Consider the following 14,033-nt stretch of genomic DNA (forward strand, 5'->3'; position numbering starts at 1 on the left):
ATCTTGCCATTTACAACAACATGGACAGAATTTTTTTTAAGTTGATTTATTTATTTTGAGCGGGGGAGGGACAGTGAGAGAGGGAGAGAAAGAATCCCAAGCAGGCTCTGCACTGACAGTGTGTAGCCTGACACGGGGCTCAGACTCACCAACAGTGAGATCATGACCAGAGCCAAGATCCAAGAGGTGGAAGCTTAAATGACTGAGCCACCCAGATGCCCCAATATGAACAGATCTTGAGGGCATTCTGCCAAGTGAAATAAGTCAGACAGCAAGACAAATACCTTATGATCTCATAAATAACAAAACACACAAAAAACCAAGTTCACTGACAGAACAGATTGGTGGTTCCCAGAAGTAGAAGGTGAGGCAAAATGGGTGAAGGGAAAGGGCAACAGAATGGCTCAGTCTGTAGAGTGCAACTCTTGATCTCTGGGCTATAAGTTTGAGCCCCACATCAGGTATAGAGATTACTTAAAAATAAAATCTTTTTTTGGGGCGCCTGGGTGGCGCAGTCGGTTAAGCGTCCGACTTCAGCCAGGTCACGATCTCGCGGTCCGTGAGTTCGAGCCCCGCGTCAGGCTCTGGGCTGATGGCTCGGAGCCTGGAGCCTGTTTCCGATTCTGTGTCTCCCTCTCTCTCTGCCCCTCCCCCGTTCATGTTCTGTCTCTCTCTGTCCCAAAAATAAATAAAAAACGTTGAAAAAAAAAAAAAAAATTTAAAAAAAAAAATAAAATCTTTTTTTTTAAGTTTATTCATTTAATTTGAGAGAACATGTGAGCTTGTGTGCCAAAGTGTGTGCATGCTCTAGTGAGCATGGAAGGGACAGAGAGGAAGAGAAAGAATCCCAAACAGGCTCCACACTCAGCAGACAGCCCAATGCAGGGCTGCATCTCACGACTCCAGGATCACGACCTGAGCCAAAATCAAGAGTCGAATGCTTAACTGACTGAGCCCCCCAGGTGCCCCTAAAAATAAAATCTTAAACAAAAATGGGTAAGGGGGATCAAAAGGTACAAATTTCCAGTTATAAAATAAATAAGTCATGGGGATGTAATGTATAGCATGATGACTATAGTTAATAATACCATATTGCATAGATATTGCTAAGAGAACTGATCTTAAGTACCCTCATCATAAGAAAAAAGTTTGTAACCATGTGGTGACAGATGTTAACGAGACTGTGGAGAGCATTTTGCAATAAATACAAATGCTGAATCATTATATTGTATACCTAATACTAATGTAATATGTCAATTATATCTCAAAAAATAACATTTTAATAAAGGTTAAGTGTTTTAATTAAAAAAAAAATTACTTGGAACATCCCTTCACTGAAAGCTCAATTCACTTAGACACCAAAATTGAGAATCATTATACTAGAATACAGCTATTAAAAATGACATAAAAACAATGCACAAGCATGTAAAATGTTTATGACATAATGTCAAAAGAAAATCAGAATACAAAATTATATTTATATAATAATTATATATCTGTAACAACAGGTATGCAGGTGGCCAAGGGTTATGCAAAAATAAAAACAGTTGGGGCATCTTGGTGGCTCAGTTGGTTAAGTGTCCGACTTCAGCTCCGGTCATGATCTCAAAGTTTGTGGGTTTGAGCTCCACGTTGGGCTCTGTGCTGACAGTGTGGAGACTGCTAGGGATCCTCTCTCTCTGCCCCTCCCACCCTCAAACTAAATAAACTTAAAAAGAAGATAACCTTAAAGAAATAAAATAAAAACAGTTGTGTTGGGGTATTTTGATCCCACCTCCACAAAAAAAATATTGTTTCATTGTTTCATTTGGTATCATAAAGGTTTTTAAAAGTCAACAATTAGATAATCTAACAAAACCCCACAAAACCAGATTCCAACTAAAAGAAAAATCCTTAATGGGAACCAATTAGTGCATAAGAAACTTAATCACCTGGCTTCTTGACAGAAGAAAAAAAATCCATAATTAAGACAGAGTCAGTACCCCTGTCTTGACAGGGAATGGATGGATTCACTCTGGTCAGGGTGACATGAGCAAAGGAAAGTAAAACACGAATGCCATTATCTTGACAATGCCATTTGGTAGAAGGAAGAGTAATCTGATAGATACAGGGACCTGATTCATGCCCCAGGTGAGTCCTGTCTTCACTTCATCTATGGGGACTTGGCTTCTTAGGACTGTAAATTGCCATGTATGTGTGAAATGTTAACATTTTCCGTTATGGATAGTTTAGGTTTATTTTATTGCCCAAATGAGCAGCAAAGACCATGTGGCAAATCATCCCCCCAGATTATCTTCCCCAGACAGCTAATGTTGATTAGAGCGGCTACAGAAGGCACAGAAGGGATGACTGGAGAGAGGGAGAGGAAAGAAGAAAACTAGCTAGGATAATTAATTTCAAGCCTGCAGTACTTGAAAGTCATAGTATGTGAATGTTACCTTGTGTTCAGACTCTGAGGCAGTGCTTTCAATTGCCTAGAAAAATAAGGGTCACAGAAATATTATAACACATAAGTAGAACACGTTTCACCTTCTTCAGCATGCCCTATTCTCTTATTGGAGAACCAATCTGCCCATGTGGCAACCATCTTCTATCATGTCTACTTGACTGACTTTTAACACTTTTATTTCCACCTTTACTTACATATCTGTCACTGATTGCCACCTACTTTCTCCTTAATGTTCAAAGTCACCAAGATCTCACTTACCTTAATCCAGGCTTCAGAAATGATTTTCTCATATCTAACAGCTGACTTTATTACATCAAAGAAGAGAGTAACACAGTCCTGACCGCTGTTTTCTTGATTTCCTGAAGAACTACAAGTAGCAAAAGGGGGAAAAAAAATCATTCTTCCACTTACCAGAGAGAGACATACAAGATCTGGGTTCCTGTTACTAGCCATTTGCCTGTTTCAAGGCACAACTTCATGTTGTGGCTAATAACTTGTACTGCAGTCTAATAAATTTGTACTGCAGTCTACCTAGGATTGATTTGAAAAGCTAGAATACACCCAACCCACACATGTATACATGTACACACACATTACATGTACCATGTACACAGGATTTGAACCACTGTATGGTAGTACATGTCAACAATATTGCTACCAGTATTTGTAGTTCCAAGTATTCAGATCTACTGTCCTGGCTTCAGGATAAATGTCAGAAAACTTTCCTTGACTGTGTGAGGAAAAGGGTGGGAGGTGATGATGACATACCTTTGTCGTCCTTTATTTTTCAACTTGCTTTGTGAGGCATGAAACCATGATGGCAAAATAAAATGCTGCAGATCCAACTTCTCCCGCAGCTCAGAAATTACCTGTAGAAAATAATTATTAAGCTATGTGTTCTGCCCTTTCATAGTGGATAGGCACGGTCCATTCCTTCAATAGAACCCTAACAATCTCCTGAAAGACTAAGAAAAATTACTAAATCTTAGACAAGACATCTTGAAAAGGAGAGCTGATGACAATAGCTAATGCAAGGATAGTATGTCATGCCCTTCAAAACTATGCCATTCAGAATTCCTTTAGGTATTATACTGAAATAGCAAATACAACCTGTAGCAACTTATATGCAACAATAAATCTGACTATTTCCATTCTATCCCCTGAATATTATCTGGATTAATCAGCATTATCAATTAGTTTGGGGACAGAGAAGAGCAATTAAAAACTATTAGTTTAAATAATGTATCTTGATGCATCTTAATCTAGATAAGTCTCTTTCCTATTACTGAGTTTCACAAGGGCATTACTGCTATACTCTGTACTCTAAAGGATCTAGCACCCTGTTGGTGTTTGTTGAGAAATAAAAGCGTACCTCAAGTGCATCTGTGGCTGTTACAGAATGAAGAATGAACTTGATTATCACAGGTAAATCATCCAATGAGACAGATGACAGCTTACCCATCACCAACTGGCGGACCTACACATAAAAAGCAAGAAAACCTTAAATATTTTTTGTTAATACCTCAATAAAGAACGGACCTTTATGTAAAATTAGAAAACTTACTTCTCTCAGTTTTCTCACTTGTAATTTAGGAAGAAAAACACCTCATGTTATTTTTATTTTTTGCAAATTGCAAGCTTTCCATTGTTAATGCCACAGCTTCCTCAAAACCTGCTGATAAGGGGCACCTGGGTAGGTCAGTGGTTAAGCAGCCGACTCAATTTCAGCTCACGTCATGATCTCATGGTTCATGAGATCCAGTCCTGCACGGTCTCTGTGTTGACAGCATGAAGCCTCCTTGGGATTCTCTCCTGTCCCTCCCCCACACCTACCCTGCTCTCTCTCTTTCAAAGTAAATAAACATTAAAAAAAAATAACATTGGGGCGCCTGGGTGGCGCAGTCGGTTAAGCGTCCGAATTCAGCCAGGTCACGATCTCGCATTCCGTGAGTTTGAGCCCCGCGTCAGGCTCTGGGCTGATGGCTCGGAGCCTGGAGCCTGTTTCCGATTCTGTGTCTCCCTCTCTCTCTGCCCCTCCCCCGTTCATGCTATGTCTCTCTCTGTCCCAAAAATAAATAAAAAAAAATAAAAAAAAAAAAAAATGTTGAGAAAAAATAAAAAAAAATAACATTAAAAAAAAAAAAAGATTCTTTCTCCCCCACCCCCTCCCCATATACAAAAGAAGAAAAAGAAGGAAGGAAGGAAGGAAGGAAGGAAGGAAGAAACAAACATGCCTGGGTGGATCAGTCGGTTAAGCATCCAACTTCGGCTCAGGTCATGATCACACAGCTAGTGGGTTCAAGCCCTGTGTCAGGTTCTATGCTGACAGCTTAGAGCCTGAAGCTGCTTCGGATTCCTTGTCTCCAACTCTCTCAGCCCCTCCCCACTCTCATTCTGTCTCTGTCTCTCTCTCAAAAAGAAATATTTAAAAATTAAGAATAAATAAAATAAAGTATAACTATTAAAAAAAAACAGGTGATAAATGTAAAAGTGTTATCTTACAATTTAGAGCCTAAATTTTCCACTAGCTGGAGGAAGACACGTAAAAATGTTATTCCTATGGAGAGCAGTGCATAAATATTATGCAAAATAGAAGATATCCATTAAAACTTACTGCTTTAAAACAGAAAAGTGAATCCATCCTACTACGGCAAATGAAATTCATCAAAAAGAGAAAAAAAAGATGAAGTATCATTCAATATTGTTTCAAAATCAAATTTTCATGTATGACTGCTTCAAGGCAATGACTGACACTGGTTCTGGGAGGCAAGAAAGTGGGCTCTGTTTCTGTACAGCACAGTCCTTCCTACCTGAGACAGGAGCTTTGGGTCAAGTCGGAGGCTGGTAAGGACATCCAAGATAGGAACAGTGAGTGAAGTATTCTCCATCAAAAGGTCACTGTGAATGGTGGAAAAAGAGAAAATCTATGCAACTTTTAACAGAGCTGGGCAGATAATTACTTAGAAAAATCACTCAGAGTATGGGAAGAGAAGATACACTTTGTTTCTACTGAATTTGTTTACAGTTTATTTCATTAAAAATTGTTTTGATTTTTAAAAAATACATGCTCATTACAGAAAATTCAAACAACAGAGTACAAACAAGAAGCTCTTCCTCACCATCTCTAGTACCCTGAGGTAACTACTACTGAGTTTGGCACATATCCTTCCTGAGAAAAGGAAAAAGAAAACCTACAACAGGAGTGTCTGGCTGGCTAGGTTGCTAGAGCACATGACTCTCAATCTCAGTAAGTTCAAACTCCACAATGGGCATGGAGCCTACTTAAAAAAATAATAATAAAGCAAAAAGAAAAAGAAGAAGAAGAAGAAGAAGAAGAAGAAGAAGAAGAAGAAGAAGAAGAAGAAGAAGAAGAAACAGAAAACCTACACCAATTACAATGAAGTATGGCAAGTAGGATAGATATACATGCAGGGTGCTACAGGAGCAGAGAACAATGATGGATTCTAAGAAAAGGCTATGCAGAACGACAAGCTGGAATTAAGCAGGCCAAGTGGATGGTATAGTGCTATACCCAGAGGGAGCATACTGCCCAAAAACACAAAGGCAAGCAATCACTGGACATTTCTAGAGGTAGCTTTGCAGACATCTAAAGAAAAGGAAGTATTACAAATTGAATTTTTAAAAACTATTTCAAGGATAAGCAAGAAATTGCATTAAAACAGAAACCTTATTACATAGGGATAGTGTTCTCCCTTCCTTAATCACTGCCCTACCAATTACTATTTTTCACATAAATGATAGTAAGCAATGCTCTCAACACTGGGTCTGATGTGATGTACATCAGAATGAATCATTTAGGGACCAAAGAATATATAGATGTTTGATAAGCTCCACAAATGATTGGGACATGCAGTCACAACTGAGGACTCCTTGGGTGGAAGATATGCTAACAAAACAAAGGGATTATGTTTATACGCCTAATCATAACCCAGACTTCATATTCACAACAGGTATACCACTTTAAAAAAAGTAGATGGGTCTACTTTATGCATCAAATATATACTCATTATTACAAAAACAAGTCAAATCCCATACCTGTTCATGGAAGGTAGATGCCATCAATATGTTACCACTACTGTTTCATACTGCAGCAATAAGGCTGCCAGAGTGGGAACTTACTCACCTCAGTTCTTTCCCCACATCACCATGCTGGGAATCCCCTAGGATCTCAGGTAGGCTGGTAACAAAGTCATGCTGCAGGTACAGTGGAGCAATACTGATCAGCTGCATGACCTTGGTCGTGAGATCCTGCAGTGGAAGAGGCCATTAGAACTGTTGCACATTACCAAGAACAGAGAAAGACTTCCTCCTTGTTAAATGTATAGCTGGAATTATCTTGTGTATCATATGACACCTATAAACTCAAAGCCTAAATGGAGAGGTAAATGACCCAGGAATTTTCACACATGGGATGGTACATTAAAAAAAAAGTACAGGGGCGCCTGGGTGGCGCAGTCGGTTAAGCGTCCGACTTCGGCCAGGTCACGATCTCGCGGTCCGTGAGTTCGAGCCCCGCGTCAGGCTCTGGGCTGATGGCTCGGAGCCTGGAGCCTGTTTCCGATTCTGTGTCTCACTCTCTCTCTGCCCCTCCCCCGTTCATGCTCTGTCTCTCTCTGTCCCAAAAATCAATAAAAAACGTTGAAAAAAAAAAAAAATTTAAAAAAAATAAAAATAAAAATAAAAATAAAAAAAAAGTACAGTGGATACTATATTATCTAATGGGTCTGTTATATACTTTACTTCATTTAATCTTCACAACTCTGGAGTCTGTGTGACAATTCCACCGCCCCCTTTTTTTACATTTTTTTTTTTTTTTAAGTAGGCTCCATGACCAACGTGGGGTTTGAACTCATGATCCAGAGATCAAGAGTTGCACCCTTTACTGACTGAGCTAGCCAGGTAGACCGATAGTTCCCATTTTTAAAATGTGAGGATATGTGCTGCTCAAAGATACACAAAAAGTGACAGACCCAAAATTCTAGCCCACAGGAGATTCTAAAACTCATGTTCTTCCAAATAAAGATTTAGCCTTAGAATGTCTGACAAAAATTAATAGAATGAATTAATGAATTCTGAAAAGAAATAGGCCTTAACTAGGCTCAAAAAAGATCCAATTTTTTGAGGTGCTTAATAACAATTCACATTAATTGCAAAAACTTTCTAAAACTTTCCTCATATGCAATCAAATTAAATATTTGCAGTGCGGTAGACTGGTGTGGGATCTCATACCTTTTGAGAAATAAAACAGTAATCTCTCAACTTTGGACAGCTACTTAACTTCTTTTCAATTCTTTTAATTTATTTAATAGATGATATCTACTTATCATAATTAGAAAAAAAATTTTTGGAGAAATTTAAAAGGTGAAATATCCATGATTCTCAAATTATGACAGGAGAAAAAAGCTAACAAATAAACAGAAAAATGTGAATTTTCAGTTAAGAAAAAAAAACCCTGCAAATTCCAAAAGTTTGGTTAAATTTGGAAAACAGACTCTCTAAATCTAAGAGACAGAACAAGTCCCAAAGCCTACCTTGCCATCCACAATTCTGTCAAGCCATTTCAGCTGACTGATGATGAGTCTGGGCATGTTAAGTCCATCACTGTTCACACTGAAATGTTAGGACAAGAAGACAGAAACTTAGCCTTTCTGACTTACACAACAGCAAGCCTTAATACTGCACAAAACATTTCAGACACTGAATGAACACTTACTGAACATTTACACATTACAAGCTGTGTTAGACAGACATATGATACAAGAAAATCATGAGACGTATATGTTGAGAAAGATCCAAGATGCACTAAACTGTTAACAGTGGCGGCATCTGGGGAGCATTTAAAGAAAGGTTAAGAAAGGTCTGTAGAGTGGGGCACCTAGGTGGCTCAGTTGGTTGGACGACCGACTTCAGCTCAGGTCATGATCTCACAGTCTGTGAGTTCAAGCCCCACAACAAGCTCTTGCTGACAGCTCGGAGCCTAGAGCCGGCTTCAGATTCTGTGTGTCCCTCTCTCTCTGCCCCTCCCCCACTCACATTCTGTCTCTCTCTCTCAAAAATAAAAAGAAAAAAAGAAAAAAATTTTTAAAAAGTTAAAAAAAACTTTTAAAAAAAGGTCTGTAGAGTATTTCTTAATAATAACATAAACAAAAAAAATCAAGGCGATAAATTTGAATAAACTGAGTAAGAAGAATATTTTTATTTATTTATTTACTTATTTATATTTATTTTTTAATGCTTCCTCATTCTTGAGAGAGAAACACAGGGGACGGGTAGAGAGAGAAAGAGACAGAGGATCCAAAGTGGACTCCAAGCTCAGAGCAGAGAGCCAGATTTGAGGCTCGAACTCACAAACCATGAGATAATGACTTGAGCTGAAGTCGGGTGCTTAACCGACAGAGACAGCCATATGCCCCTATTTATTTATTTTGAGGCGGGGGGGGTTGTGGCAGAGAGAGAGGAGGACAGAGAACCTCAAGCAGGTTCTGTGCTGTCAGCACTGTCAGCACAGAGTCAGATGCGGTGCCAATTCCACAAACTGTGAGATCATGACCTTAGCTGAAATCAACAGTTGGACACCTAATCCAATGAGCCACACAGCCCCAAGAATATTTTTAAAAGGTAGAATATTAAATACATCACATGATAAGTACCAATAAAAGCAAGCACTGTGCTTTGGAAACACAGAAGGTCAAATTGGATTATGTAAAAGTACTGAAAATCATTTATAGATGAAGAAATTCTGGCTCACTTATTATTATTTCCCCCAAAATGACAGTCTCTGCCTTCCTCAATCTCCTATGTCTACAGTTTTGGACAACCTTCCATTCCTTTCCTTGACAGTGTTCTCAATGTTTGTTTAGTGCAGTCAAATGTAACTGCTGAAAAAGACATAAAGCAACTAGTGTGAGCCATTCAGGCAAAGCACAAATTTGTAAAGAACTATCTGTAAGTTTACTATTATTATTACTATTATTATTATTATCATTATTATATACAAGGCCTAGAAAAAACACATATTAGGAGTGCCTGGGTAGCTCAGTTGGTTAAGTGTCCAACTCTTGAATTTGGTTCAGGTCATGATCTCATAGTGTGTGGGTTCAGGCCCCATGTCAGCCTCCACGCTATCAGCTTGGGATTCTATCTCCCTCTCTCTCTGCCCGTACCCTGCTTGCTCCCTCTGTCTCACTCTCTCTCTGAAAATAAACAAACTTCAAGAAAAAAAAAGAAAAAACACACATTAAAAACGAGAAAGTAGGGGCACCTGGGTGACTCAGTCGATTAAGCATCCGACTTTGGCTCAGGTCATGATCTCATGGTTCGTGGGTTCAAGCCCCGCATTGGGCTCTGTGCTGACAGCTCAGAGCCTGGAGCCTGCTTTGTCTCCCTCTCTCTCGGCCCCTCCCCTGCTCATGTTCTGTCTCTCAAAAATAAATAAACATTAAAAAAATTTTTTTTTAAAGAAAAAAAGAGTATGCAAAATCTAAGGAAGGTTTTGATACACACAACCTAATACCCTTCAGAATGACTTCAACCAGTTTATTATGTTCATTAGTAATGTACAAGCATGACTGTTCATTACACTGAATAACAAAGATTCTTTGAGAGTGGAAAAAAATGTATTTATTGTTTTAAATTTGTATTTTTAATTATTAATGAAACTGAGCATTAATTCATTTTCAGTGTTTATTTTTGACAGAGAGAGAGACAGAACATGAAAGGGGGAGAGTGAGGGAGGGGCAGAGATCAAGGAAGACAGAATCTGAAGCTGGCTCCAGGATTTGAGCTGTCAGCACAGAGCCCCATGCGGGGCTCAAACTTGCAAACCACAAGATCATGACCCGAGCTCAAGTCGGACACTTAACTGACTGAGCCACCCAGGCACATCCCCTACTTTTTATTTTTTTTAAATGTGAAACTGAGTATTTAAAAAAATGTTTGACACTCTTGTATTTCTTTGTGAATTATCTATTTGTGACCTTTTTCTACTTTTCTATTAGGTTGTTAATTAAAAAAAAAGTCACACACATACATCATAAAATTGAAAAGGTAAAGAATGGTATTCATAGAACATCTGACACCAAGCAATTGGCTCCCCTCCTTGGAGACAACTATTACCAGTTTATGGTATATCCTTCTAGGAACATGCAGTCATATAAACAGATTAAATTTTTTTCAAAATACACCTCAGTAAAATCTTAGTCACTTAAGAATCTGGTGTCACGATCAATATGACTTTTAGAGAAACCAATGTTTCACAGTAATCTTTTCAGAGAGAAACGTAAGTACACAAAAGTAATTTAAGCATTCCAGAGTAATTCCACTTACTTTTCAAAAAGAAATTCTGGCAACTTTTCAAATAAGGTTTTGATAATGGCAGGCTGAAAAAGAAGACATAAGGAGTTAGGAGATGGTCTTGAAATACACAACAGAAATATATAATTAGTCATAATGTGCTCCAACAAGAGCTCTGGGAGGAACAAGTCTGGTATAATTAAAATCTCATTTTAAGAATGGCCACTTGAATGCTGGCTGTATCTCGAATATAAGTTGTTGAAATACAAAGACTTGTCATTAATGTATCTTTAAAAAAATTGCAAAATGATTTATGCAGTATTAAAATAATCAGATGATAATATTATTAAATATGATGACAACTGTTAGTTCATGAAATGCAGACTTAAAAAATTATCCAACAGTTTGCAAAAAGAGAAGATTTCACTCCAGAGGAACAAGAGGGCTCTTAAATTTAATCTAACTAAATTATACTGAAGATTTCCAAAGAGAAGGAAGGGATATGAGTGTGGGAAGATTAGCAGTGGGAAAGAAAAAAAAGAGAAAAAAATGGAGGACAGGGTAAAACAAGAATTTCCACTGTATGTGTTTTTATAATGTGAAACATTTAAAACATGTCAAAGCATTATCCACTCAACATATTAAAAGAGAGGAGGAGGAAAAGGGTAAATCAAGTTAATAAGCAAATAAAAACCTATATAGGAGACGATACAAATGTGAATATGGCAGAGATATATAAGGTACACAGACACACAAGAGGAAGCTTTACAAATCAAGAATCAGAGGCTGAGGGGAATATAGAATATTTTAAAGAAATGTACTGAGCTAATTAAATTAGCTCAGTACAAAGCTGCAGATATTGGCTTACCAGATATATTTCTGCAACAGGGCTATGGTAAACTACTGCAAACCCAAACTCTCCGATTAACCCTACCTGACCCTTTATGCCATTTATACTTGGGCATACACCACAAATCACATCCATCTATTGTTCACAGAAAATGTGGCACAGTCTCACCTGTAATATGTCAATTCCCAGAAGCAATTTAATGAGGCTCTTAGAGTAAGATGCGCCCATGCTGTTAAAAAAAAAAACATTCGTTTTCTGTTCTGTTTTCCCTGTTTTAATATTTTTACCATCTTTTCTTCATAAAATTGGTTAAATATACAATATTTAAAAAGAAACTATCCTCTTATACCAGAAATACAGAACATGAGAAGATGGCTCTTAAACCAGGCTGTTAAAATTCTATCAACACAGATGAGACACACTCCAGAAAACACCCTGGGCTCTTAGTCTCATAAACATAAATTAATAATTTAAAGGTTAGGTTAAAACTGAAGAAAAAAGAGTTGCTTTTTCTTCTTCTTCTTCTTCTTCTTCTTTTTTTTTTTTTTTTTTTGAGAGAAACAGGAAGAGGGGCAGACTGAAAGAAAGAATCTCAAGCAAGCTTTATGTTTAGCATGGAGCCCAACGCAGGGCTTGATTCCACGACCCTGGAACCATGACCTAAGCCAAAACCAGGTGGGACACTCAACCAATGAGCCACCCAGGTGCCCCAAGAAAAAAGGGTTATAAAAATAAAGTGAAATTACAAAAAAAATGCATTCTCCCCTCATCCCCAACCCGCAATTTGGTTAGTGTTAACAGCTTAAACTTCAGCAAGATTCTATGCCTCCACTCCATACCTGGCTTCCTCATCCTGCAGACGTTCACAAGACAAAAGGCAGTTCCTGAAACTGTCTTGGTCTTCAATGTAGGATTCCAGGCCACTAACAAATTCTTCTATTATCTTAATGACATTGAAAAAAAAAAAGGTTAAGAGTTAAGATTTTTAGTTTAACATTTGCTGTAGATTAACTAAAAATCATTCTAGCCCATTCAACTTTATGCCTGCATCTTTTTTTTAAATTTTTTAATGTTTATTCTTGACACAGAGAGAGAGAGTGTGTGAGCAGGGGAGGGTCAGAGACAGAGGGAGACAGAATCTGAAGCAGGCTTCAGGCTCTGAGCTCTCAGCACAGAGCCCGATGTGGGGCTCAAACTCACTAACCGTTGAGATCAAGACCCAAGCCCAAGTCGGACACTTAACTAACTGAGCCACCCAGGCACCCCTATGCCTGCATCTTTAAATCCCCAATTCCAGAGTAGTGCTGGAAAAAGCAAAAGTACCAGGAAGAAACACATACTTGGGGATAAGAAGGATGTTTCCTCAGAGTCTGAAAGAGCTTCTTTTGGAAAACAATTTGATCCACAGCTATGAGGAAAAAAACAGATGGTCACCAGAATCTTTAATATCTCCCACTATACTTTTACTTTCCTAAAGACCTATGTTTCCTGCCTGATGAAGCCAATAAAGATATTTTCAACCTAATTTCAGAGCTAAATTTTCTAAACCCATCATAAAACAGATTTAGCTCTGATAGAGGATAGCTATTAAGTGTACCAAAAAAGATACGCTATAATCTTAGCAGAATAAAGTAATCTATGCCCTAAAAGAAGAGCTTTACATGGCTTTATAAATTTTCGTCTGAAATTATTCTGACACAGATCTAATTACTCTCTTGAGTATTAATTTATTTTTCCACAATAAAACACAAAGTAATACAAGTATATAATTTTTTCTAAAAAAAATTAGAATTACTTTACTTAACATGCATTAATCAGAACCAAAAACTATAACAATATTCTCTAAAAAGCAATTTCAACGTTAATTTTGTCTCAAGAAAAACAATACTTCTATTTTTAATCTTCATTGCCTCTATTTCGAAAATCCATGATTCAGTGCTGAGCCCTGCACCAAACCCAGAGAAAAGATTTAAATTAAAATATTACTTAGTTGATTCTGACTCTCTCCTGTTTTAAGAATAACTCCTGATGTTTTAAGAAGCTTTATAAAAACATTGTCGTTTTCTTCCACTTCATTGTGAATATGAGACTTCTTTGTCTTCTTGGAAAGTGGTTGCTTGCTGGCTTCTGAAAACAAACAAAATTTTCAAGAATGTGACAAACAGTAAAGATTAAAAAATGTAAACTTTAGAATAACCCTAAGAGGAAAGTTGATGGGTTCTTGAAGAATTATATTGAAATCGATGCTATAGTAAAATTTTATCTCTAACAATGGTCAGACATAGTGGCATACAAATAAAACAATCAATAAATAGAATTATTTTTATCTATTGCATTTTGATTTGGAGAATTCAAAACATGCCACTTCTAATAAAAATAACCATGGAACTGTTTAATCACCCAAATTCTAAAGCAGTCAGG

The 14,033-nt window shown here is 37.6% G+C and overlaps 1 protein-coding gene across 3 annotated transcripts in view; it reads right to left on the bottom strand.

Moving 5' to 3' along the window:
- The window catches only part of FANCD2 (FA complementation group D2), a 65,010-nt gene that overhangs the window by 47,090 nt on the left and 3,887 nt on the right, over nt 1-14,033 (bottom strand). For all 3 annotated transcript variants that reach the window (XM_058726027.1, XM_058726025.1, XM_058726026.1), the window contains exons 3-14: nt 13,599-13,739; nt 12,953-13,020; nt 12,452-12,555; nt 11,781-11,841; nt 10,796-10,848; nt 8,002-8,080; nt 6,594-6,718; nt 5,260-5,347; nt 3,822-3,926; nt 3,218-3,318; nt 2,708-2,816; nt 2,439-2,474 (exon numbers count right to left, since the gene is read on the bottom strand). In XM_058726027.1, coding sequence (XP_058582010.1) covers nt 2,439-2,474; nt 2,708-2,816; nt 3,218-3,318; nt 3,822-3,926; nt 5,260-5,347; nt 6,594-6,718; nt 8,002-8,080; nt 10,796-10,848; nt 11,781-11,841; nt 12,452-12,555; nt 12,953-13,020; nt 13,599-13,739 — 1,070 coding nt within the window. The remainder of the gene's footprint in view (nt 1-2,438; nt 2,475-2,707; nt 2,817-3,217; nt 3,319-3,821; nt 3,927-5,259; nt 5,348-6,593; nt 6,719-8,001; nt 8,081-10,795; nt 10,849-11,780; nt 11,842-12,451; nt 12,556-12,952; nt 13,021-13,598; nt 13,740-14,033) is intronic.

The sequence above is a fragment of the Neofelis nebulosa genome, chromosome 4 (genome assembly GCF_028018385.1).
Source record: "Neofelis nebulosa isolate mNeoNeb1 chromosome 4, mNeoNeb1.pri, whole genome shotgun sequence".
Taxonomy (NCBI): domain Eukaryota; kingdom Metazoa; phylum Chordata; class Mammalia; order Carnivora; family Felidae; genus Neofelis; species Neofelis nebulosa.